Source organism: Mustelus asterias, unplaced genomic scaffold (assembly GCF_964213995.1).
Source record: "Mustelus asterias unplaced genomic scaffold, sMusAst1.hap1.1 HAP1_SCAFFOLD_416, whole genome shotgun sequence".
Classification (NCBI taxonomy): domain Eukaryota; kingdom Metazoa; phylum Chordata; class Chondrichthyes; order Carcharhiniformes; family Triakidae; genus Mustelus; species Mustelus asterias.
The window spans coordinates 181,729-206,214 of record NW_027590371.1 but is presented as its reverse complement, the minus strand read 5'-3'; the positions used below and the strand labels follow the sequence as shown (position 1 = coordinate 206,214).

General features: G+C 47.8%; 1 protein-coding gene across 1 annotated transcript in view; it reads right to left on the bottom strand.

Annotated features, from left to right (window-relative positions):
- Positions 1-8,234: 8,234 nt before the first annotated feature.
- The window catches only part of LOC144486622 (von Willebrand factor A domain-containing protein 7-like), a 35,404-nt gene continuing 19,152 nt past the window's right edge, over positions 8,235-24,486 (bottom strand). The window contains exons 5-10 of the mRNA XM_078204668.1: positions 22,388-22,540; positions 17,702-17,794; positions 16,252-16,520; positions 12,523-12,656; positions 10,831-10,984; positions 8,235-8,774 (exon numbers count right to left, since the gene is read on the bottom strand). Of these exons, the coding sequence (XP_078060794.1) occupies positions 8,394-8,774; positions 10,831-10,984; positions 12,523-12,656; positions 16,252-16,520; positions 17,702-17,794; positions 22,388-22,540 (1,184 nt within the window). The 3' untranslated portion in view covers positions 8,235-8,393. The remainder of the gene's footprint in view (positions 8,775-10,830; positions 10,985-12,522; positions 12,657-16,251; positions 16,521-17,701; positions 17,795-22,387; positions 22,541-24,486) is intronic.

Genomic DNA, 24,486 nt, shown 5'->3' with positions numbered 1-24,486 from the left:
AGAGAATAGCAGCCCCTGTGTATATTATAGAGAATAGCAGCCCCTGTGTATATTAGAGAATAGCGACCCCTGTGTATATTATAGAGAATAGCGACCCCTGTGTATATTAGAGAATAGCGACCCCTGTGTATATTATAGAGAATAGCGACCCCTGTGTATATTATAGAGAAAAGCAGCCCCTGTGGATATTATAGAGAATAGCAGTCCCTGTGTATATTATAGAGAATAGCAGTCCCTGTGTATATTATAGAGAATAGCAGCCCCTGTGTATATTATAGTGAATAGCAGTCCCTGTTATTATTATAGAGAATAGCAGTCCCTGTGTATATTATAGAGAATAGCAGTCCCTGTGTATATTAGAGAATAGCGACCCCTGTGTATATTATAGAGAATAGCAGTCCCTGTGTATATTATAGAGAATAGCAGCCCCTGTGTATATTAGAGAATAGCGACCCCTGTGTATATTATAGAGAATAGCAGTCCCTGTGTATATTATAGAGAATAGCAGCCCCTGTGTATATTATAGAGAATAGCAGCCCCTGTGTATATTATAGAGAATAGCAGCCCCTGTGTATATTATAGAGAATAGCAGCCCCTGTGTATATTATAGAGAATAGCAGCCCCTGTGTATATTAGAGAATAGCGACCCCTGTGTATATTATAGAGAATAGCGACCCCTGTGTATATTAGAGAATAGCGACCCCTGTGTATATTATAGAGAATAGCGACCCCTGTGTATATTATAGAGAAAAGCAGCCCCTGTGGATATTATAGAGAATAGCAGTCCCTGTGTATATTATAGAGAATAGCAGTCCCTGTGTATATTATAGAGAATAGCAGTCCCTGTTATTATTATAGAGAATAGCTGCCTGTGTATATTATAGAGAATAGCGACCCCTGTGTATATTATAGAGAATAGCAGTCCCTGTGTATATTATAGAGAATAGCAGTCCCTGTGTATATTAGAGAATAGCGACCCCTGTGTATATTATAGAGAATAGCAGTCCCTGTGTATATTATAGAGAATAGCAGCCCCTGTGTATATTAGAGAATAGCGACCCCTGTGTATATTATAGAGAATAGCAGCCCCTGTGTATATTATAGTGAATAGCAGTCCCTGTTATTATTATAGAGAATAGCACCCCCTGTGTATATTACAGAGAATAGCAGTCCCTGTGTATATTACAGAGAATAGCAGCCCCTGTGTATATTAGAGAATAGCGACCCCTGTGTATATTATAGAGAATAGCAGCCCCTGTGTATATTATAGAGAATAGCAGTCCCTGTGTATATTATAGAGAATAGCAGCCCCTGTGTATATTATAGAGAATAGCGACCCCTGTGTATATTATAGAGAAAAGCAGCCCCTGTGTATATTATAGAGAATAGCAGTCCCTGTGTATATTACAGAGAATAGCAGCCCCTGTGTATATTATAGAGAAAAGCAGTCCCTGTGTATATTACAGAGAATAGCAGCCCCTGTATATATTATAGAGAATAGCAGTCACTGTGTATATTATAGAGAAAAGCAGCCCCTGTGTATATTATAGAGAAAAGCAGTCCCTGTGTATATTACAGAGAATAGCAGCCCCTGTGTATATTATAGAGAATAGCAGCCCCTGTGTATATTATAGAGAAAAGCAGCCCCTGTGTATATTATAGAGAATAGCAGCCCCTGTGTATATTACAGAGAATAGCAGCCCCTGTGTATATTATAGAGAATAGCAGTCACTGTGTATATTATAGAGAATAGCAGCCCCTGTGTATATTATAGAGAATAGCAGCCCCTGTGTATATTATAGAGAATAGCAGCCCCTGTGTATATTATAGAGAATAGGAGCCCCTGTGTATATTATAGAGAATAGCAGTCCCTGTGTATATTATAGAGAATAGCAGCCCCTGTGTATATTATAGAGAATAGCAGTCGCTGTGTATATTATAGAGAATAGCAGCCCCTGTGTATATTATAGAGAATAGCAGTCGCTGTGTATATTATAGAGAATAGCGACCCCTGTGTATATTATAGAGAATAGCAGTCGCTGTGTATATTATAGAGAATAGCAGTCGCTGTGTATATTATAGAGAATAGCAGCCCCTGTGTATATTATAGAGAATAGCGACCCCTGTGTATATTATAGAGAATAGCAGTCCCTGTGTATATTATAGAGAATAGCAGTCCCTGTGTATATTATAGAGAATAGCAGTCGCTGTGTATATTATAGAGAATAGCAGTCCCTGTGTATATTATAGAGAATAGCAGTCCCTGTGTATATTATAGAGAATAGCGACCCCTGTGTATATTATAGAGAATAGCAGCCATGTGTATATTATAGAGAATAGCAGCCCCTGTGTATATTATAGTGAATAGGAGCCCATGTGTCTCTTATAGAGAATAGCAGCCCCTGTGTATATTATAGAGAATAGGAGCCCCTGTGTATATTATAGAGAATAGCAGCCCCTGTGTATATTATAGAGAATAGCAGCCCCTGTGTATATTACAGAGAATAGCAGCCCCTGTGTATATTATAGAGAATAGCAGTCCCTGTGTATATTATAGAGAATAGCAGTCCCTGTGTATATTATAGAGAATAGCAGTCCCTGTGTATATTATCGAGAATAGCAGTCACTGTGTCTATTATAGAGAAAAGCAGCCCCTGTGTATATTATAGAGAAAAGCAGTCCCTGTGTATATTACAGAGAATAGCAGCCCCTGTGTATATTATAGAGAATAGCAGCCCCTGTGTATATTATAGAGAAAAGCAGCCCCTGTGTATATTATAGAGAAAAGCAGTCCCTGTGTATATTACAGAGAATAGCAGCCCCTGTGTATATTATAGAGAATAGCAGCCCCTGTGTATAGTATAGAGAATAGCAGCCCCTGTGTATATTATAGAGAATAGCAGCCCCTGTGTATATTATAGAGAAAAGCAGCCCCTGTGTATATTATAGAGAAAAGCAGTCCCTGTGTATATTACAGAGAATAGCAGCCCCTGTGTATATTATAGAGAATAGCAGCCCCTGTGTATATTATAGAGAATAGCAGCCCCTGTGTATATTATAGAGAATAGCAGTCCCTGTGTATATTATAGAGAATAGCAGCCCCTGTGTATATTACAGAGAATAGCAGCCCCTGTGTATATTATAGAGAATAGCAGCCCCTGTGTATATTATAGAGAAAAGCAGCCCCTGTGTATATTATAGAGAAAAGCAGCCCCTGTGTATATTATAGAGAATAGCAGCCCCTGTGTATATTATAGAGAATAGCAGCCCCTGTGTATATTATAGAGAATAGCAGCCCCTGTGTATATTATAGAGAATAGCAGTCCCTGTGTATATTATAGAGAATAGCAGTCCCTGTGTATATTATAGAGAATAGCAGTCCCTGTGTATATTATAGAGAATAGCAGCCCCTGTGTATATTACAGAGAGTAGCAGCCCCTGTGTATATTATAGAGAATAGCAGTCCTTGTGTATATTATAGAGAATAGCAGCCCCTGTGTATATTACAGAGAGTAGCAGCCCCTGTGTATATTATAGAGAATAGCAGCCCCTGTGTATATTACAGAGAATAGCAGTCCTTGTGTATATTATAGAGAATAGCAGCCCCTGTGTATATTACAGAGAATAGCAGTCCTTGTGTATATTATAGAGAATAACAGTCCCTGTGTATATTATAGAGAATAGCAGCCCCTGTGTATATTATAGAGAATAGCAGCCCCTGTGTATATTATAGAGAATAGCAGCCCCTGTGTATATTATAGAGAATAGCAGTCCCTGTGTATATTATAGAGAATAGCAGTCCCTGTGTATATTATAGAGAATAGCAGCCCCTGTGTATATTATAGAGAATAGCAGTCCCTGTGTATATTATAGAGAGTAGCAGCCCCTGTGTATATTATAGAGAATAGCAGTCCCTGTGTATATTATAGAGAATAGCAGTCCCTGTGTATATTATAGAGAATAGCAGCCCCTGTGTATATTATAGAGAATAGCAGTCACTGTGTATATTATAGAGAATAGCAGCCCCTGTGTATATTATAGAGAATAGCAGTCCCTGTGTATATTATAGAGAATAGCAGCCCCTGTGTATATTATAGAGAATAGCAGCCCCTGTGTATATTATAGAGAATAGCAGCCCCTGTGTATATTATAGAGAATAGCAGTCCCTGTGTATATTATAGAGAATAGCAGCCCCTGTGTATATTATAGTGAATTGTAGACCCTGTGTATATTATAGAGAATAGCAGTCCCTGTGTATATTAGAGAGAATAGCAGTCGCTGTGTATATTATAGAGAATAGCAGCCCCTGTGTATATTATAGAGAATAGCAGCCCCTGTGTATATTATAGTGAATTGTAGACCCTGTGTATATTATAGAGAATAGCAGTCCCTGTGTATATTATAGAGAATAGCAGCCCCTGTGTATATTAGAGAGAATAGCAGTCTCTGTGTATATTATAGAGAATAGCAGTCCCTGTGTATATTATAGAGAATAGCAGCCCTTGTGTATATTATAGAGAATAGCAGTCCCTGTGTATATTATAGAGAATAGCAGCCCCTGTGTATATTATAGAGAATAGCAGTCGCTGTGTATATTATAGAGAATAGCAGTCCCTGTGTATATTATAGAGAATAGCAGCCCCTGTGTATATTATAGTGAATTGTAGACCCTGTGTATATTATAGAGAATAGCAGCCCCTGTGTATATTATAGAGAATAGCAGCCCCTGTGTATATTATAGTGAATTGTAGACCCTGTGTATATTATAGAGAATAGCAGCCCCTGTGTATATTATAGTGAATTGTAGACCCTGTGTATATTATAGAGAATAGCAGCCCCTGTGTATATTATAGAGAATAGCAGCCCCTGTGTATATTATAGAGAATAGCAGTCCCTGTGTATATTATAGAGAATAGCAGCCCCTGTGTATATTATAGAGAATAGCAGTCCCTGTGTATATTATAGAGAATAGCAGCCCTGTGTATATTATAGAGAATAGCAGTCCCTGTGTATATTGTAGAGAATAGCAGCCCCTGTGTATATTATAGAGAATAGCAGACCCTGTGTATATTATAGAGAATAGCAGCCCCTGTGTATATTATAGTGAATTGTAGACCCTGTGTATATTATAGTGAATTGTCGACCCTGTGTATATTATCGGGAGGGTTGAATGGCCTAACACTATACGGCAATTAATTTAACAGCGTGTCTTATCTATTAACTGCTAATCTTTGAGTGGTTAGCAGTTATCCGCTACAACCACAAATCACCATGGCTGTTACTGTCACGGGCAAGCAACAGATCTGAGTCGCTTTGACCAATCGGAATTGAGAATCCTCACTGAGGCAGAAACAGCAATTCTGTATCTTGGATTCACGCTCCAATCTTGGGCAGGAAACAAGTCGGAGAGAGACTGAAGGAACGGCAACCCAGTCGGAATAGTAAAATCGAAGTTTTATTGCAACTTGAATTCATATCAGGGATCAGAAAAAAAGCATTTACATTTAGACGGCATTAGGCTCCACACTTGAAAAAAATAAGTTCCTTTTTTCAGGGCTACAGAGGTTGTTTGGCAGTACCCAAGTCATCTGGCTTTGATTAAAAATTCACTCGCAACAGAATACATCTCGGTCTCAGTATTCAGACGGCATGAAGCTCCGCACTTATAAAATTAACTTCATTTTTTTCAGGAGTGGTTGTTTGACAGAACCCAATCTTTCGTGTGCTCTTTAAAATTGCACTCGCAACAGAATGCATCCAAGTCTATATATGGCTTGACGTTTAGGTTGTGTCTGTAGAAATGGTGATAGCCCTCTCACCCCCCTCCCCCACCTCCTCCCACTCCCCCCCCCCTCCACCCACTCATCAACCCCCTGCTCTTACCACCACTGCCCCAAACTTGATTTGACTTCTGTATTGGTATACAGAAGTATTGTTTCCTGCGCACTATACAGACAAAGCATACCGTTCACAGAGAAGGAAACGACAGAGTGCAGAATGTAGTGTTACAGGCATAGCTAGGGGTGGAGAGAAAGATCAACTCAATGCGAGGGGGGTCCATTCAAAAGTCTGACAGCAGCAGGGAAGAAGCTGTTCTTGAGTCGGTTGGTACGTGACCTCAGACTTGTATCTTTTACCTGGCGGAAGAAGGTGGAAGAGAGAATGTCCGGGGAGCGTGGTGTCCTTAATTATGCTGGCTGCTTTTCCCGAGGCAGCGGGAAGTGTAGACAGAGTCAATGGATGGGAGGCTGGTTTGCGTGATGGATTGGGCTACATTCATGACCTTTTGTAGTTCCTTGCAGTCTTGGGCAGAGCAGGAGCCCCAGACCAAGCTGTGATACAACCAGAAAGAATGCTTTCTATGGTGCATCTGTAAAAGTTGGTGAGAGTCGTAGCTGACATGCCAAATTTCCTTAGTCTCCTGAGAAAGTAGAGGCGTTGGTGGGGCTTTCTTAACTATAGTGTCGGCGTGGGGGGACCAGGACAGGTTGTTGGTGATCTGGACACCTAAAAACTTGAAGCCCTCGACCCTTTCTACCTCGGGTACAAACTGGTATCTCCGGGTTTGCTGACAAGATTGTGGTGCCGAGATCCGTGTGAAACCAAGCAGGGGTGAATGGGAGACTGATTTGTGGAGTTCCCGCGTGAAACTGCGCACGTGCAGAATCTGGCTCTCTCTCGCAATGTGGAGATGCCGGCGTTGGACTGGGGTAAACACAGTAAGAGTTTTAACAACACCAGGTTAAAGTCCAACAGGTTTATTTGGTAGCAAATACCATTAGCTGCTCCTTCGTCAGATGGAGTGGAAATCTGCTCTCAAACAGGGCACAGGGACACAGAAATCAAGTTACAGAATACTGATTAGAATGCGAATCCCTACAGCCAACCAGGTCTTAAAGATACAGACAATGTGAGTGGAGGGAGCATTAGGCACAGGTTAAAGAGATGTGTATTGTCTCCAGACAGGACAGCCAGTGAGATTCTGCAAGCCCAGGAGGCAAGCTGTGGGGGTTACTGATAATGTGACATAAATCCAACATCCCGGTTTAGGCCGTCCTCATGTGTGCGGAACTTGGCGATCAGTTTCTGCTCAGCGACTCTGCGCTGTCGTGTGTCGTGAAGGCCGCCTTGGAGAACGCTTACCCGAAGATCAGAGGCTGAATGCCCGTGACTGCTGAAGTGCTTCCCCACAGGAAGAGAACAGTCTTGCCTGGTGATTGTCGAGCGGTGTTCATTCATCCGCTGTCGTAGCGTCTACATGGTTTTCAGACGCTATGACAACGGATGAATGAACACCGCTCCACAATCACCAGGCAAGACTGTTCTCTTCCTGTGGGGGAACACTTCAGCAGTCACGGGCATTCAGCCTCTGATCTTCGGGTAAGCGTTCTCCAAGGCGGCCTTCACGACACACGACAGCGCAGAGTCGCTGAGCAGAAACTGATAGCCAAGTTCCGCACACATGAGGACGGCCTAAACCGGGATGTTGGGTTTATGTCACATTATCAGTAACCCCCACAGCTTGCCTCCTGGACTTGTAGAATCTCACTAGCTGTTCTGTCTGGAGACAATACACATCTCTTTAACCTGTGCTTAATGCTCCCTCCACTCACATTGTCTGTACCTTTAAGATCTGGCTGGCTGTAGGGATTCGCATTCTAATCAGTATTCTGTAACTTGATTTTGTGTCTCTGTGCCCTGTTTGGACACAGTAAGAAGTCTCACAACACCAGGTTAAAGTCCAACAGGTTTATTTGGTAGCAAATACCATAAGCTTTCGGAGCACTGCTCCTTCGTCATATCCACTCCATCTGACGAAGGAGCAGCGCTCCGAAAGCTAATGGTATTTGCTACCAAATAAACCTGTTGGACTTTAACCTGGTGTTGTGAGACTTCTTACTGTGCCCACCCCAGTCCAACGCCGGCATCTCCACACCCTGTTTGAGAGCAGATTTCTACTCCATCTGACGAAGGAGCAGCGCTCCGAAAGCTTATGGTATTTGCTACCAAATAAACCTGTTGGACTTTAACCTGGTGTTGTGAGACTTCTTACTGTGCTCACCCCAGTCCAACGCCGGCATCTCCACACCCTGTTTGAGAGCAGATTTCTACTCCATCTGACGAAGGAGCAGCGCTCCGAAAGCTTATGGTATTTGCTGCCAAATAAACCTGTTGGACTTTAACCTGGTGTTGTTAACACTCTTACTCTCTCTTGCAAGCGCAGTGAGGTACAGAGAGGGACAAATAAGTTGAAATTCAGATGGCGGGGTGTGGGGGAAGGGGGGTGGGGGCGCAGTACAACAGGCTGCCGTTCACCATCACCTTTGGGGGCACATCTCACCCCCACCGCTGGGTGCTTTTCTTTGCCGATGTGAGACCCGGTTTGAGGTGGGTCAGCAGAGGAGAGTGGCCGTGATGGCGGCCGCCAAGACCACGGCCGCACCGGAGATTGCTAAACCCGGACCCCCGTTTGGGATCTCGCTCGAGCACTTTCCGACGTTCCCGAGCCAGTCCACGCCCACCAGCTCCACTCCCGGGAAACAGCAGCTGGAAGAGTACGTGACTCGAGTCACCGTCTGCCCACCCCCTTGTGTCACCTCGCGAGCCATTGTGCCATTGCCACGGCGGGCAAAGATGGAAAGAGGAGCCGTGCTGTTGCTAAGGAATCTGACGCTGAGGGTCCAGTTTTGTAGGCCGCACTGCTCCGGGGGGCCCTCCGGGCACTCGGTGCTCCTGGACAGGATGTCACAGGTCGGTGGGGTCAGGTTCTCCTCCTGTTGACACAGCGGGGGACAGAAGCATTGTCAAAACCCAGTGATCAAGAAGGAGGCGCAAATACTCACCGAGAAGACGCCCATTCGCCGAGGGATCCGTCTGGCTCCCAGAACCGTAACCCGATTGGAAACAGGAGGAGACCATTCAGCCCCTTGAACCTCTTCTCTGCATTCTACCCCATCATGGCTGATCATCCATCCCTATACCACATTCCCACCCACTTGCTCAGCCCCCCCCATTAATCCGTCAAACTCCCCCCAAGGCCCGGAATATTCCCGGAGACGGAGCGCCCCAACTTCGAGAATTCCAAAGATTCCCAGGTCCTCAGAGAGAGTTCGTTTCATCTCAACTCAGTTCAAAATGGCCACCCCTGACCCTGGAACAGTTACATCCCTCACGGTCCAGGCACTCCAGACATGGGAGAGGCCGTGTGGAGTCAAGCAGGGGTGACCAGGGTCGGTGGGGGGGGGGGGGGATGGGGCCTTTAATACAGATCCCCACCTCATTCTCCTCAATCCCAAGAGAACGTAAACACATTCTCCTCAATCTCTCAGCATGGGACAACCCCCTCCTCCACCCGTCAACCCAGGGATCGGTCTGGTGAATCCCCCTCTCACTCCCTCAGCACTGACCCTCTGACAGTGCGGCACTCCCTCAGTACTGACCCTCTGACAGTGCGGCACTCCCTCAGTACTGACCCTCTGACAGTGCGGCACTCCCTCAGTACTGACCCTCTGACAGTGCGGCACTCCCTCAGTACTGACCCTCTGACAGTAACGCACTCCCTCAGCACTGACCCTCTGACAGTGCGGCACTCCCTCAGTACTGACCCTCTGACAGTGCGGCACTCCCTCAGCACTGACCCCCTGACAGTGCGGCACTCCCTCAGTACTGACCCTCTGACAGTGCGGCACTCCCTCAGCACTGACCCTCTGACAGTGTGGCACTCCCTCAGCACTGACCCTCTGACAGTGTGGCACTCCCTCAGCACTGACCCTCTGACAGTGCGGCACTCCCTCAGTACTGACCCTCTGACAGTGCGGCACTCCCTCAGTACTGACCCTCTGACAGTGCGGCACTCCCTCAGTACTGACCCTCTGACAGTGCGGCATTCCCTTAGCACAGACCCTCTGACAGAGTGGCACTCCCTCAGTACTGACTCTCTGGCAGTGCGGCACTCCCTCAGTACTGACCCTCTGACAGTGCGGCACACCCTCAGCACTGACCCTCTGACAGTGCGGCACTCCCTCAGCACTGACCCTCTGACAGTGCGACACTCCCTCAGCACTGACCCTCTGACAGTGCGACACTCCCTCAGTACTGACCCTCTGACAGTGCGGCACTCCCTCAGCACTGACCCTCTGACAGTGCGACACTCCCTCAGCACTGACCCTCTGACAGTGCGGCACTCCCTCAGCACTGACCCTCTGACAGTGCGACACTCCCTCAGCACTGTCCCTCTGACAGTGCAGCACTCCCTCAGCACTGACCCTCTGACAGTGCGGCACTCCCTCAGCACTGACCCTCTGACAGTGCGGCACTCCCTCAACACTGACCCTCTGACAGTGCGGCACTCCCTCAGCACTGACCCTCTGACAGTGCGGCACTCCCTCAGCACTGACCCTCTGACAGTGCGGCACTCCCTCAGCACTGACCCTCTGACAGTGCGGCACTCCCTCAGCACTGACCCTCTGACAGTGCGGCACTCCCTCAGTACTGACCCTCTGACAGTGCGGCACTCCCTCAGTACTGACCCTCTGACAGTGCAGCACTCCCTCAGCACTGACCCTTTGACAGTGCGGCACTCCCTCAGCACTGACCCTCTGACAGTGCGGCACTCCCTCTGTACTGACCCTCTGACAGTGCGGCACTCCCTCAGCACTGACCCTCTGACAGTGCGGCACTCCCTCAGCACTGACCCTCTGACAGTGCGAAATTAACATTGCCCAGGAGTGGTGTTTCAGTGTTAACCTGGAACCCACCTTTGGATCCAGGTCTGCGCACATATGGGAATAGTCGATCGACATCACCGCACCGTTTTGAACATTATCTTACCTGACTGACGACTGTCAGCTCAAGAATGCTGTAACTGAGTTCATTTCCTGCTGTCGCCTGAACTGTGAGGGTCACAACTGTCCCTGGTTCTGTCTCCTTTGGCACTGAAATGATGCTTTTGCGTTCTGTTGACTGGTTCGTATCAATAAACACACTGAGAGAGTGAAATAGAAGGAAAGGGAGTGAGGGATTGATTATTCACATCCTTTTATAAACGTGATGATAACATGCTATCAACATATTTTTTGTTTAAGGGGACTGTTTAAAAAATCAGTTTCATCCTCCAGGCAGTCGGTATGTCTGGAAGGACTGCCGCTCAGATACTGGGAGAACAAAATAATTACTAATTTTAGCATGAGGATAGAGCGAATGGACTTTTGTTTGTCGATATAGAATTCACCCCCAGGGTTACCGATTCGTTGGATTGACAGCGTCATGTGATCAATTGGTTAATGGGAGGAGCTAGGTTGGTGGCAGAGCTTTGGGGCGGCACAGCAGTTACACCTGCTGCCTCACAGAGCCAGCGGCCCAGGTTCGATTCCCGGTTTGGGTCACTGTCTGTGTGGAGTTTGCACATCCTCCCTGTGTCTGCGTGGGTTTCCCCCGGGTGCTCCGGTTTCCTCCCACACTCCAAAGATGACTGCTCAGGTGCATCGACCATGTTAAATTCTCCCTCAGTGTACCCGAACAGGCGCCGGAGTGTGGAGACTAGGGGATCTTCACAGTAACTTCATTGCAGTGTTAATGTCAGCCTATTTGTGACTAATAATTTCGAGAGTGATGAAATATTCTATTTTTGTTGTTAATGAGTGGGAATTATATTTATCGAAACAGCATTCCATTAGAATGGTGTTTTATTCGGGTTGTGAATAGTTTAGTTAACCTGTTCACTGTGAGTTAGATAAATAAAGTGTTACTTGTTGATTTTACAGAGAGTCTCAGGGAGTTATTCTGTATTTAACCACTAGAGGCTGCTGAAGAGCCGATCGTACCCCTTCTCACACTCACTTGAACAGATTATGAGGTGAGGTACTCCTCTCTGAGTGGCTAAGTGTTAGTTCTTAGAGAGGGGGGATGAACTTCCCCTTCATAACATTAGTAATAGGGAGGTTTCTCAAGGGCAAAAAATTAAAATGGATGCATTATAATGTTTTTTTACACTTCATTTTACGGGCCTCACTGGCTGGGCCCAGCATTTATTGCCCTCCCGAGGTGCCCGAGGGCAGTTGAGAGTCAACCACATTGCTGTGGCTCTGGAGTCACATGTAGGCCAGACCGGGTCAGGACGGCAGATTTCCTTCCCCAAAGGGTGGGTTTTCCCGACAATCGACAATGGGTCATCAGTAAATCCTTAATTCCGGATATTTTTTATTGAATTCAAATTCCACCATCTGCCGTGGTGGGATTCGAACCTGGGTCCCCCCCCCAGAGCATTACCCTGGGGATTACTAGTCTGGGTGACAGTGCTACTGGGCCACTGTATCCCCCAGAAATATGTGTCCACTCTTCCAGGAAGAATGGAAGATCAGGACTTTATTTAAATGAAGAGTGTGGAACCGATTCTTTGTATCCTCCTTGCAGCTCACTCTCCCGCCAATTCTTGGAAGCTCGGCCGATGTGGTAGGAAAGCGGTAAGCCCCCCCCCTCTCACCCAGGTACCGGAACAGATGGGCAATCTCAGCAACCACTCACGTCACAGGTTGGGACTTGACGAGATTCTGGTCATCTGTGATACGGATTTGATAGTGGGCGGGATTCCCGGTGTTCGTGACAGTGAAGGAGACATGAGCGCTGGAGCCCGCCTTGACCGAGGGATCTGCGGTGACCTGTAACGTCCACGGCAAGAGACAAAGTTAGACTGGAACCCACAACTCTCACCAACTTTTACAGATGCACCATAGAAAGCATTCTTTCTGGCTGTATCACAGCTTGGTATGGCTCCTGCTCTGCCCAAGACCACAAGGAACTACAAAGGGTCGTGAATGTAGCCCAATCCATCACGCAAACCAGCCTCCCATCCATTGACTCTGTCTACACTTCCCGCTGCCTCGGCAAAGCAGCCGGCATAATTAAGAACCCCATGCGCCCCGGACATTCTCTCTTCCACCTTCTTCCATTGGGAAAAAGATACAAAAGTCTGAGGTCACGTACCAACCGACTCAAGAACAGCTTCTTCCCTGCTGCCGTCAGACTTTTGAATGGACCGACCTCGCATTAAGTTGATCTTTCTCTACACCCTAGCTATGACTGTAACACTACATTCTGCACTCTCTCTTTTCCTTCTCTATGAACAGTATACTTTGTCTGTATAGCGCGCAGGAAACAATACTTTTCACTGTCTGTTCATACATGTGATAATAATAAATCAAATCAAAAAACCCTTCCCATGAGGCCATCGCATCGACACGGCCAATTTGATATTGCGCGAGGGTATTGATTGGATGAGTGCAGGTCAGAATGGCGGGGGTTGGGAGGAGGTGTCTGGGGGACGGTGGGAAGGGCATTACAGAAGGTGTCAAGGTGCGCTGTCCTTTATTGCGTAGGGACTGGATTATGAGAGGGATTGAGCCTTGTTGCTTATCTACTAACATTCAGTGAGAGCATGCCCGGAGTATTCTGCGGAGGGTTGGCCGGATAACCTGATGAAGGGTATACAATCATCCGAGGGAGCGAGAGGAGGTACACCAGGCCGATGGGGTAACAGGGGAAGAGGGGGGAGTTGCCCCACGCAGAGAGAGGGCGAAGAATGTGACAACGTTTTTTGGCGGATTTGAAGGATGCGAGGGGAATCTCATGGCAATGTCCCAGAGGGTTCGACAAGCTCGATACTGAGAGGCTGTTTTCCCCCCTTCCTCAACCCCACAAACCATTCCCCCCTCACCCACTGGAACTGTGGGGGAGGAGGAGGGAGGTGCAGAGGGGGCAAGACCAAGGTGAGGGGGCGGCCATTTTGGACTGAGATCAGGAGAAATGTCTTTGCGTTTGGATCTTTGGAATTCTCCAGCCCGAGGGATGGGAACACTCCGTTACTGAGAATATTTCGGACTGGAAGATCCAGGAATTGTTGGCTCTGAAGAGGAGGGGGGGGGAAAGTAGGATTGAGAGAGGAGATCAGGATGGATGGGGGGAAGCTTTACTCTGTATCTAACCCCGTGCGGTACCTGTCCTGGGAGTGTTTGATGGGGACAGTGTAGAGGGAGCTTTAATCTGTATCTAACCCCGTGCTGTACCTGTCCTGGGAGTGTTTGATGGGGGACAGTGTAGGGGGAGCTTTACTCTGTATCTAACCCCGTGCTGTACCTGTCCTGGGAGTGTTTGATGGGGGACAGTGTAGAGGGAGCTTTACTCTGTATCTAACCCCGTGCTGTACCTGTCCTGGGAGTGTTTGATGGGGACAGTGTCGAGGGAGCTTTACTCTGTATCTAACCCCGTGCTGTACCTGTCCTGGGAGTGTTTGATGGGGGACAGTGTAGAGGGAGCTTTACTCTGTATCTAACCCTGTGTTGTACCTGTCCAGGGAGTGTTTGATGGGGACAGTGTAGGGGGAGCTTTACTCTGTATCTAACACCGTGCTGTACCTGTCCTGGGAGTGTTTGATGGGGACAGTGTAGAGGGAGCTTTACTCTGTATCTAACACCGTGCTGTACCTGTCCTGGGAGTGTTTGATGGGGACAGTGTAGAGGGAGCTTTACTCTGTATCTAACCCTGTGTTGTACCTGTCCTGGGAGTGTTTGATGGGGACAGTGTAGGGGGAGCTTTACTCTGTATCTAACCCCGTGCTGTACCTGTCCTGGGAGTGTTTGATGGGGACAGTGTAGAGGGAGCTTTACTCTGTATCTAACCCCATGCTGTACCTGTCCTGGGAGTGTTTGATGGGGGACAGTGTAGAGGGAGCTTTACTCTGTATCTAACCCCGTGCTGTACCTGTCCTGGGAATGTTTGATGGGGACAGTGTAGAGGGAGCTTTACTCTGTATCTAACCCTGTGCTGTACCTGTCCTGGGAGTGTTTGATGGGGGACAGTGTAGAGGGAGCTTTACTCTGTATCTAACCCCGTGCTGTACCTGTCCTGGGAGTGTTTGATGGGGACAGTGTAGAGGGAGCTTTACTCTGTATCTAACCCCGTGCTGTACCTGTCCTGGGAGTGTTTGATGGGGACAGTGTAGAGGGAGCTTTACTATGTATCTAACCCCGTGCTGTCCCTGTCCTGGGAGTGTTTGATGGGGACAGTGCAGAGGGAGCTTTACTCTGTATCTAACCCCGTGCTGTACCTGTCCTGGGAGTGTTTGATGGGGGACAGTGTAGAGGGAGCTTTACTCTGTATCTAACCCCGTGCTGTACCTGTCCTGGGAGTGTTTGATGGGGACAGTGTAGAGGGAGCTTTACTCTGTGTCTCACACCGTGCTGTACCTGTCCTGGGAGTGTTTGATGGGGACAGTGTAGAGGGAGCTTTACTCTGTATCTAACCCCGTGCTGTACCTGTCCTGGAAGTGTTTGATGGGGACAGTGTAGAGGGAGCTTTACTCTGTATCTAACCCCGTGCTGTACCTGTCCTTGGAGTATTTGATGGGGGCAGTGTAGAGGGAGCTTTACTCTGTATCTAACCCCGTGCTGTACCAGTCCTGGGAGTGTTTGATGGGGACAGTGTAGAGGGAGCTTTACTCTGTATCTAACCCCGTGCTGTCCCTGTCCTGGGAGTGTTTGATGGGGACAGTGTAGAGGGAGCTTTACTCTGTATCTAACCCCGTGCTGTCCCTGTCCTGGGAGTGTTTGATGGGGACAGTGTAGAGGGAGCTTTACTCTGTATCTAACCCCGTGCTGTACCTGTCCTGGGAGTGTTTGATGGGGGACAGTGTAGAGGGAGCTTTACTCTGTATCTAACCCTGTGCTGTACCTGTCCTGGGAGTGTTTGATGGGGGACAGTGTTGAGGGAGCTTTACTCTGTATCTAACCCCGTGCTGTACCTGTCCTGGGAGTGTTTGATGGGGACAGTGTAGAGGGAGCTTTACTCTGTATCTAACCCCGTGCTGTACCTGTCCTGGGAGTGTTTGATGGGGACAGTGTAGAGGGAGCTTTACTCTGTATCTAACCCCGTGCTGTATCTGTCCTGGGAGTGTTTGATGGGGACAGTGTAGAGGGAGCTTTACTCTGTATCTAACCCCGTGCTGTACCTGTCCTGGGAGTGTTTGATGGGGACAGTGTAGAGGGAGCTTTACTCTGTATCTAACCCCGTGCTGTACCTGTCCTGGGAGTGTTTGATGGGGACAGTGTAGAGGGAGCTTTACTCTGTATCTAACCCCGTGCTGTACCTGTCCTGGGAGTGTTTGATGGGGGGTGGTGTGTGATGGGGAGTGGTGTGTGATGGGGGGTGGTGTGTGATGGGGGTGATGTGTGATGGGGGGTGGTGTGGTTTGTCTGTTACCTTTACTCTGGTTTTGGAGGTCCGGGAGATTGTTGGTGACTGACGCAGGAACTTTGCTCCATTCTCTCCCTCTCCCCTCAGCTGGACGTAGAACCCAACCTCTGGCAGAGTCTGGAACTCCACCAGGAAGGTGTCCGGAGAGGAGGTGGGCTTGAGGGGCTGCTGTCGCAGGATCACACCCTGGGTGTTGAGGAGGGTGAGGTTGCGGAGTCGGAGTGAGGGGTATTGGGGTAACCCAGTCACTGTGATTTCCATCGCACTCTCCATCCCTGCGTGAAGAGACAGCCAGATCATCACCGTTCAGAACATCAGTCACTCTCCCACCCTCAGCATGCACCCAGGCAGGGGATAGCACCAAGACAGCCACCAATTCCTTCATTCGTAGACACGCTAGCAGCAGGAGGAGGCCGTTCGGCCCATCGAGCCTGCTCCGCCATCCATTCTGATCATCAAACTCAATATCCAGATCCCACCTTCCCCCCATATCCCTCGATCCCTTTAGCCCCAATCCATTGACTCTGTCTACACTTCCCGCTGCCTCGGCAAAGCAGCCAGCATAATTAAGGACCCCACGCACCCCGGACATTCTCTCTTCCACCTTCTTCTGTCGGGAAAAAGATACAAAAGTCTGAGGTCACGTACCAACCGACTCAAGAACAGCTTCTTCCCTGCTGCCATCAGACTTTTGAATGGACCGACCTCGCATTAAGTTGATCTTTCTCTACACCCTAGCTATGACTGTAACACTACATTCTGCATCCTCTCCTTTCCTTCTCTATGAACGGTATGCTTTGTCTGTATAGCGTGCAGGAAACAATACTTTTCACTGTATGTTAATACACGTGACAACAATAAATCAAATCCAATCAAACCCTGGAGCTATATTTAATTTCTTCTGGAAATCACACAACGTTTTGGCCTCAACTACTTTCTGTGGGAGTGAATTCCACACATTCACCACCCTCTGGGTGAAGACATTCCTCCTCCCCTCAGTTCTAAAAGGTTTACCCCTTATCCTCAAACTCTGACCCCTAGTTCTGGACTCCCCCCACCATCGGGAACATTCTTTCTGAATCTACCCTGTTAGAATTTTATAAGTTTCTATGAGATCCCCTCTCACTCTTCTAAACTCCAGTGAATATAATCCTCACCGACTTAGTCTCCCCTCATATGACAGACCTGCCACCCCAGGAATCAGCCTGGTAAACCTTCGCTGCGCTCCCTCTATAGCAAAGACATCCTTCCTCAGATAAGGAGACCAAAACTGCACACAATACTCCAGGTGTGGCCTCACCAACGCCCTGTACAATTGCAGCAAAACATCCCTATCCCTGTACTCGATGCTCCGAACTGATCCTGTTGTGTGTATCCGAGTGTTTCGCACTTTGTGTAACCAGGGGTCCGGGGAGGGTGGGCGTGGAAGCAGAGAGTTGAGATCGGTGTCACTCACCGGCCATGGGACGTCCGGGCAGAACGGCGAATCCGGGGTGTGGACCTTTGATTGGCTCAATGAAATCGTACATAAAATCCACGACACTCTGTCCTGGAATCCCAGAGGAAACAGAGAGAGTGGGAAGCAGTCCCGTAATATTGTTAATCACATTGCACTGTTACAGCTGTTACACTCACAAATCAATCCCCATTGCACTCACATTACAATCCCTGTCAGAGTCACATTACAATCCCCATTACAGTCACACTACAATCCCCATTACACTCACATTACAATCCCCATTGCACTCACATTACAATCCCTGTCACACTCACATTACAATCCCCATTGCACTCACATTACAATCCCTGTCACACTCACATTACAATCCCTGAAACAGTCACATTTCAATCCCCATTGCACTCACGTTTAAATCCCCATTATAGTAACATTACAATTCCCATTACAGTCACATTGCAATCCCAGTCACAGTGACAATACAATCCCCATTACACTCACAATACAATGCCCATTGCAGTCACATTATAATCCCTGTCACAATCACATTACAATCCCCATTACATTCATATCATAATTCCCATTATAGTAACAATACAATCCCTGTTACACTAAAATTCTAGTCCACATTACAAACCCCATTACGGTCACATTACAATCCCCATTGCACTCACATTACAAATCCATTACAATCATATTACAATCACCACTTACAGGCACATTAAAGTCCCCTCACAGTTATGATATAATCCCCATTGCACTCCATTACAATCCCCATGAAGTCACATTACAGATCGGAATTATCCTGTCCCACCCAGCACGGGAATCGTAGCAGGCGGGGTGTGAATCATGCAAAGGATCGTTTACCTTGGGTGGTATTTTCAGGTTTTGGGGTGAGCGCGGCAGGAAAATCCTGCCCACAGTCTCTGTTACAGCCACATTACAATTCCTGTTACAGTCATCTCACAATCCCCATTATAGTCATGTTACAATCATCATTAAGATTGTCACATTACAATCCCTAATAAAGTCAAATTGCAATTTCCGTGAACCCCCTTACACTCACAGTACAATCCCTGTTACAATCACATTACAGTTCCTATACAGACACATTTCAATTCATGTTGCAGTCACATTAAAATGCCTGTTACACCCACATTATATTCCATGTTACACTCTGATTACAATCCCTGTAATAATCGCATTACACTCTCTGTTGTGCTCAGATTACAATCTGCATTACAGTCACATTTCAGTCACTGTTACTCATGATACAATCACTGTTACAGTCACATGCTAATTCCTATTGCAGGCATATTATTATCTCATTACAATCAGTTGCTTTTTACAGGGAGGGTGGGAGTTTAAAGTTTATTTATTAGTCACAAGTAGGCTTACATTAACACTGCAATGAAGTTACTGTGAAAATCCCCGAGTCGCCACACTCCGGCGCCTGTTCGGGTACACTGAGGGAGAATTTAGCACGGCCAATGCACCCTAACCAGCACGTCTTTCAGACTGTGGGAGGAAACCGGAGCACCCGGAGGAAACCCACGCAGACACGGGGAGAACGTGCAGACTCCACACAGACAGTGACCCGAGCCGGGAATCGAACCCGGGTCCCTGGCGCTGTGAGGCAGCAGCGCTAACCACTGTGTCACCGTGCCCCCGGGAATCGAACCCGGGTCCCTGGCGCTGTGAGGCAGCAGTGCTAACCACTGTGTCACCGTGCCCCCGGGAATCGAACCCGGGTCCCTGGCGCTGTGAGGCAGCAGTGCTAACCACTGTGTCACCGTGCCCCCGGGAATCGAACCCGGGTCCCTGGCGCTGTGAGGCAGCAGTGCTAACCACTGTGTCACCGTGCCCCCGGGAATCGAACCCGGGTCCCTGGCGCTGTGAGGCAGCAGTGCCAACCACTGTGCCACCGTGCCCCCGGGAATCGAACCCGGGTCCCTGGCGCTGTGAGGCAGCAGTGCTAACCACTGTGCCACCGTGCTGCGTAAGACAGAGAGGGGGAAAATCGAGAGGAGGGAGTGAGGGACAGATGGAGGACGGAGGAGCAGATGAGGTGATGCACAGAGAGGTGAGAGAGAGAAAGGTGCAGAGAATGGGAAGAGTATGAATTATATAGGAATCTGTAAATTCAGCAGGGCAAGGATCACTCACTGTGTAACTGTACAGAGTAACTGTTTATTCAGCAGGGTAAGGATCACTCACTGTGTAACTGTACAGAGACACTGTTTATTCAGGGCAAGGATCACTCACTGTGTAACTGTACAGAGTAACTGTTTATTCAGGGTAAGGATCACTCACTGTGTAACTGTACAGAGTAACTGTTTATTCAGCAGGGTAAGGATCACTCACTGTGTAACTGTACAGAGTAACTGTTTATTCAGCAGGGTAAGGATCACTCACTGTGTCACTGTACAGAGACACTGTTTATTCAGCAGGGTAAGGATCACTCACTGTGTCACTGTACAGAGACACTGTTTATTCAGCAGGGTAAGGATCACTCACTGTGTAACTGTACAGAGTAGCTGTTTATTCAGCAGGGTAAGGATCACTCACTGTGTAACTGTACAGAGTCACTGTTTATTCAGCAGGGTAAGGATCACCCACTGTGTAACTGTACAGAGTCACTGTTTATTCAGCAGGGTAAGGATCACTCACTGTGTAACTGTACAGAGTCACTGTTTATTCAGCAGGGTAAGGATCACTCACTGTGTAACTGTACAGAGTCACTGTTTATTCAGCAGGGTAAGGATCACTCACTGTGTAACTGTACAGAGTCACTGTTTATTCAGCAGGGTAAGGATCACTCACTGTGTAACTGTACAGAGTCACTGTTTATTCAGCAGGGTAAGGATCACTCACTGTGTAACTGTACAGAGTAACTGTATATTCAGCAGGGTAAGGATCACTCACTGTGTAACTATACAGAGTCACTGTATATTCAGCAGGGTAAGGATCACTCACTGTGTAACTGTACAGAGTCACTGTATATTCAGCAGGGTAAGGATCACTCACTGTGTAACTGTACAGAGACACTGTTTATTCAGCAGGGTAAGGATCACTCACTGTGTAACTGTACAGAGACACTGTTTATTCAGCAGGGTAAGGATCACTCACTGTGTAACTGTACAGAGTCACTGTATATTCAGCAGGGTAAGGATCACTCACTGTGTAACTGTACAGAGTCACTGTTTATTCAGCAGGGTAAGGATCACTCACTGTGTAACTGTACAGAGTCACTGTTTATTCAGCAGGGTAAGGATCACTGTGTAACTGTACAGAGTCACTGTTTATTCAGCAGGATAAGGATCACTCACTGTGTAACTGTACAGAGACACTGTTTATTCAGGGTAAGGATCACTCACTGTGTAACTGTACAGAGTCACTGTTTATTCAGCAGGGTAAGGATCACTCACTGTGTAACTGTACAGAGTCACTGTTTATTCAGCAGGGTAAGGATCACTCACTGTGTAACTCTACAGAGACACTGTTTATTCAGCAGGGTAAGGATCACTCACTGTGTAACTGTACAGAGTCACTGTATATTCAGCAGGGTAAGGATCACTCACTGTGTAACTGTACAGAGTCGTTGTTTATTCAGCAGGGTAAGGATCACTCACTGTGTAACTGTACAGAGACACTGTTTATTCAGCAGGGTAAGGATCACCCACTGTGTAACTGTACAGAGTCACTGTATATTCAGCAGGGTAAGGATCACTCACTGTGTAACTGTACAGAGTCACTGTTTATTCAGCAGGGTAAGGATCACTCACTGTGTAACTGTACAGAGTCACTGTTTATTCAGCAGGGTAAGGATCACTCACTGTGTAACTGTACAGAGTCACTGTTTATTCAGCAGGGTAAGGATCACTCACTGTGTAACTATACAGAGTCACTGTATATTCAGCAGGGTAAGGATCACTGTGTAACTGTACAGAGACACTGTTTATTCAGCAGGGTAAGGATCACTCACTATGTAACTGTACAGAGTCACTGTTTATTCAGCAGGGTAAGGATCACTCACTGTGTAACTGTACAGAGTCACTGTTTATTCAGCAGGGTAAGGATCACTCACTGTGTAACTGTACAGAGTCACTGTTTATTCAGCAGGGTAAGGATCACTCACTGTGTAACTGTACAGAGACACTGTTTATTCAGGGTAAGGATCACTCACTGTGTAACTGTACAGAGTCACTGTTTATTCAGCAGGGTAAGGATCACTCACTGTGTAACTGTACAGAGACACTGTTTATTCAGGGTAAGGATCACTCACTGTGTAACTGTACAGAGTCACTGTTTATTCAGCAGGGTAAGGATCACTCACTGTGTAACTGTACAGAGACACTGTTTATTCAGGGTAAGGATCACTCACTGTGTCACTGTACGGAGACACTGTTTATTCAGGGTAAGGATCACTCACTGTGTAACTGTACAGAGTCACTGTTTATTCAGCAGGGTAAGGATCACTCACTCCTGTAATTATCGAGGAATCTCTGCTATTCGGAAGGAGAGAGAAGGAGACATAGTGAGACGGAGGGGATGGGGGTGGGGTAAGTGAAGGGAGATGAGAGGCAGAGTGAGGGAGAGATGGGCAGATACAGAATGAGAGTGTGAAACCAGGGTGAGATGAAACAAAGGTTACTTAGCGATTAGAGAGAGAACTAACTGAGGCACCTGTCACTTTGACACTGTACGGGATGCCCGATGTCACGACAAGGTCCCACGCTCCGGGAGCGAGCGGCGAGTGCAGGCGGATGACGATGAGGTCGCCCAGACGATCCACACTAGCCAAATCACCGGAAGAAACTGAACTCAACTGATGCACACCTGCGTTGTGGAGAGGGCGAGAGTTAGCCGGAGCGATTAACTGTACATTCAGCAGGGTAAGGATCACCCACTCACTGTGTAATTATACAGGAATCTCTGTACATCCAGCAGGATAAGGATCACACACTCACTGTGTAATTATACAGCAATCCCTGTACATTCAGCAGGGTAAGGATCACACAGTCACTGTGTAATTATACAGGAATCCCTGTACATTCAGCAGGGTAAAGATCACACACTCACTGTGTAATTATACAGGAACCTCTGTACATTCAGCAGGGTAAGGATCACGCACTCACTGTGTAATTATACAGGAATCTCTGTACATTCAGCAGGGTAAGGATCACCCACTCACTGTGTAATTATACAGGAACCTCTGTACATTCAGCAGGGTAAGGATCACACACTCACTGTGTAATTATACAGGAACCTCTGTACATTCAGCAGGGTAAGGATCACACACTCACTGTGTAATTATACAGGAACCTCTGTACATCCAGCAGGGTAAGGATCACGCACTCACTGTGTAATTATACAGGAATCCCTGGACATTCAGCAGGGTAAGGATCACACACTCACTGTGTAATTATACAGGAATCTCTGTACATTCAGCAGGGTAAGGATCACACACTCACTGTGTAATTATACAGCAATCCCTGTACATTCAGCAGGGTAAGGATTGTCGATTGTGGAAGAGGTTCCACATATAGGGAGGGTTGTAGGGGCTGGAGGCGGTTTTAGAGATAGGGAGGATTGTCGGGACTGGAGGAGGTTCGAGAGATACGGAGGGTGTCAGGGCTGGAGGAGGTTACAGAGATTGGGAGGGGTGTAGGGGCTGGAGGAGGTTACAGAGATAGGGAGGGGTGTAGGGGTTGGAGGAGGTTACAGAGATAGGGAGGGGGTGTAAGGACTGGAGGAGGTTACAGAGATAGGGAGAGGTGTAGGGGCTGGAGGAGGTTACAGAGTTAGGGAGGGGGCATAGGGGCTGGAGGAGATTATAGACATAAAGAGGGCTGTAGAGGCTGGAGGAGATTACAGATTAGGGAGGGGTGTAGGGGTTGGAGGAGGTTATTGAGATAGGGAGGGGTGCAGGGGCTGGAGGAGGATACAGAGATTGAGAGGTGTCTACGGACTGGAGGAGGTTACAGAGATAGGGAGGGGTGTAGGGGCTGGGAGGGGTTACAGAGATAGGGAGGGGTGTAGGGGCTGGAGGAGGTTACAGAGCTAGGGAGGGGTGTAGGGGCTGGAGGAGGTTACAGAGATAGGGAGGGGTGTCGGGGCTGGAGGAGGTTACAGAGATAGGGAGGGGTGTAGGGACTGGAGGAGGTTACAGAGATAGGGAGGGGTGTAGGGGCTGGAGGGTGTTACAGAGATGGGGAGGGGTGTAGGGATTGGAGGATGTTACAGAGATAGGGAGGGGTGTAGGGACTGGAGGAGGTTACAGAGATACGGAGGGGTGTCGGGGCTGGAGGAGGTTACAGAGATAGGGAGGGGTGTCGGGGCTGGAGGAGATTACAGAGATAGGGAGGGGTGTAGGGACTGGAGGAGATTACAGAGATACGGAGGGGTGTCGGGGCTGGAGGAGGTTACAGAGATAGGGAGGGGTGTCGGGGCTGGAGGAGGTTACAGAGATAGGGAGGGGTGTAGGGGCTGGAGGAGCTTACAGAGATAGGGAGGGGTGTAGGGGCTGGAGACGGTTACAGAGATAGGGAGGGGGTGTAGGGGCTGGAGGAGGTTACAGAGATAGGGAGGGGTGTAGGGGCTGGAGGGTGTTACAGAGATGGGGAGGGGTGTAGGGGCTGGAGGAGGTTACAGAGATGGGGAGGGGTGTAGGGGCTGGAGGGTGTTACAGAGATGGGGAGGGGTGTAGGGGGCTGGAGGAGGTTACAGAGATGGGGAGGGGTGTCGGGGCTGGAGGAGGTTACAGAGATGGGGAGGGGTGTAGG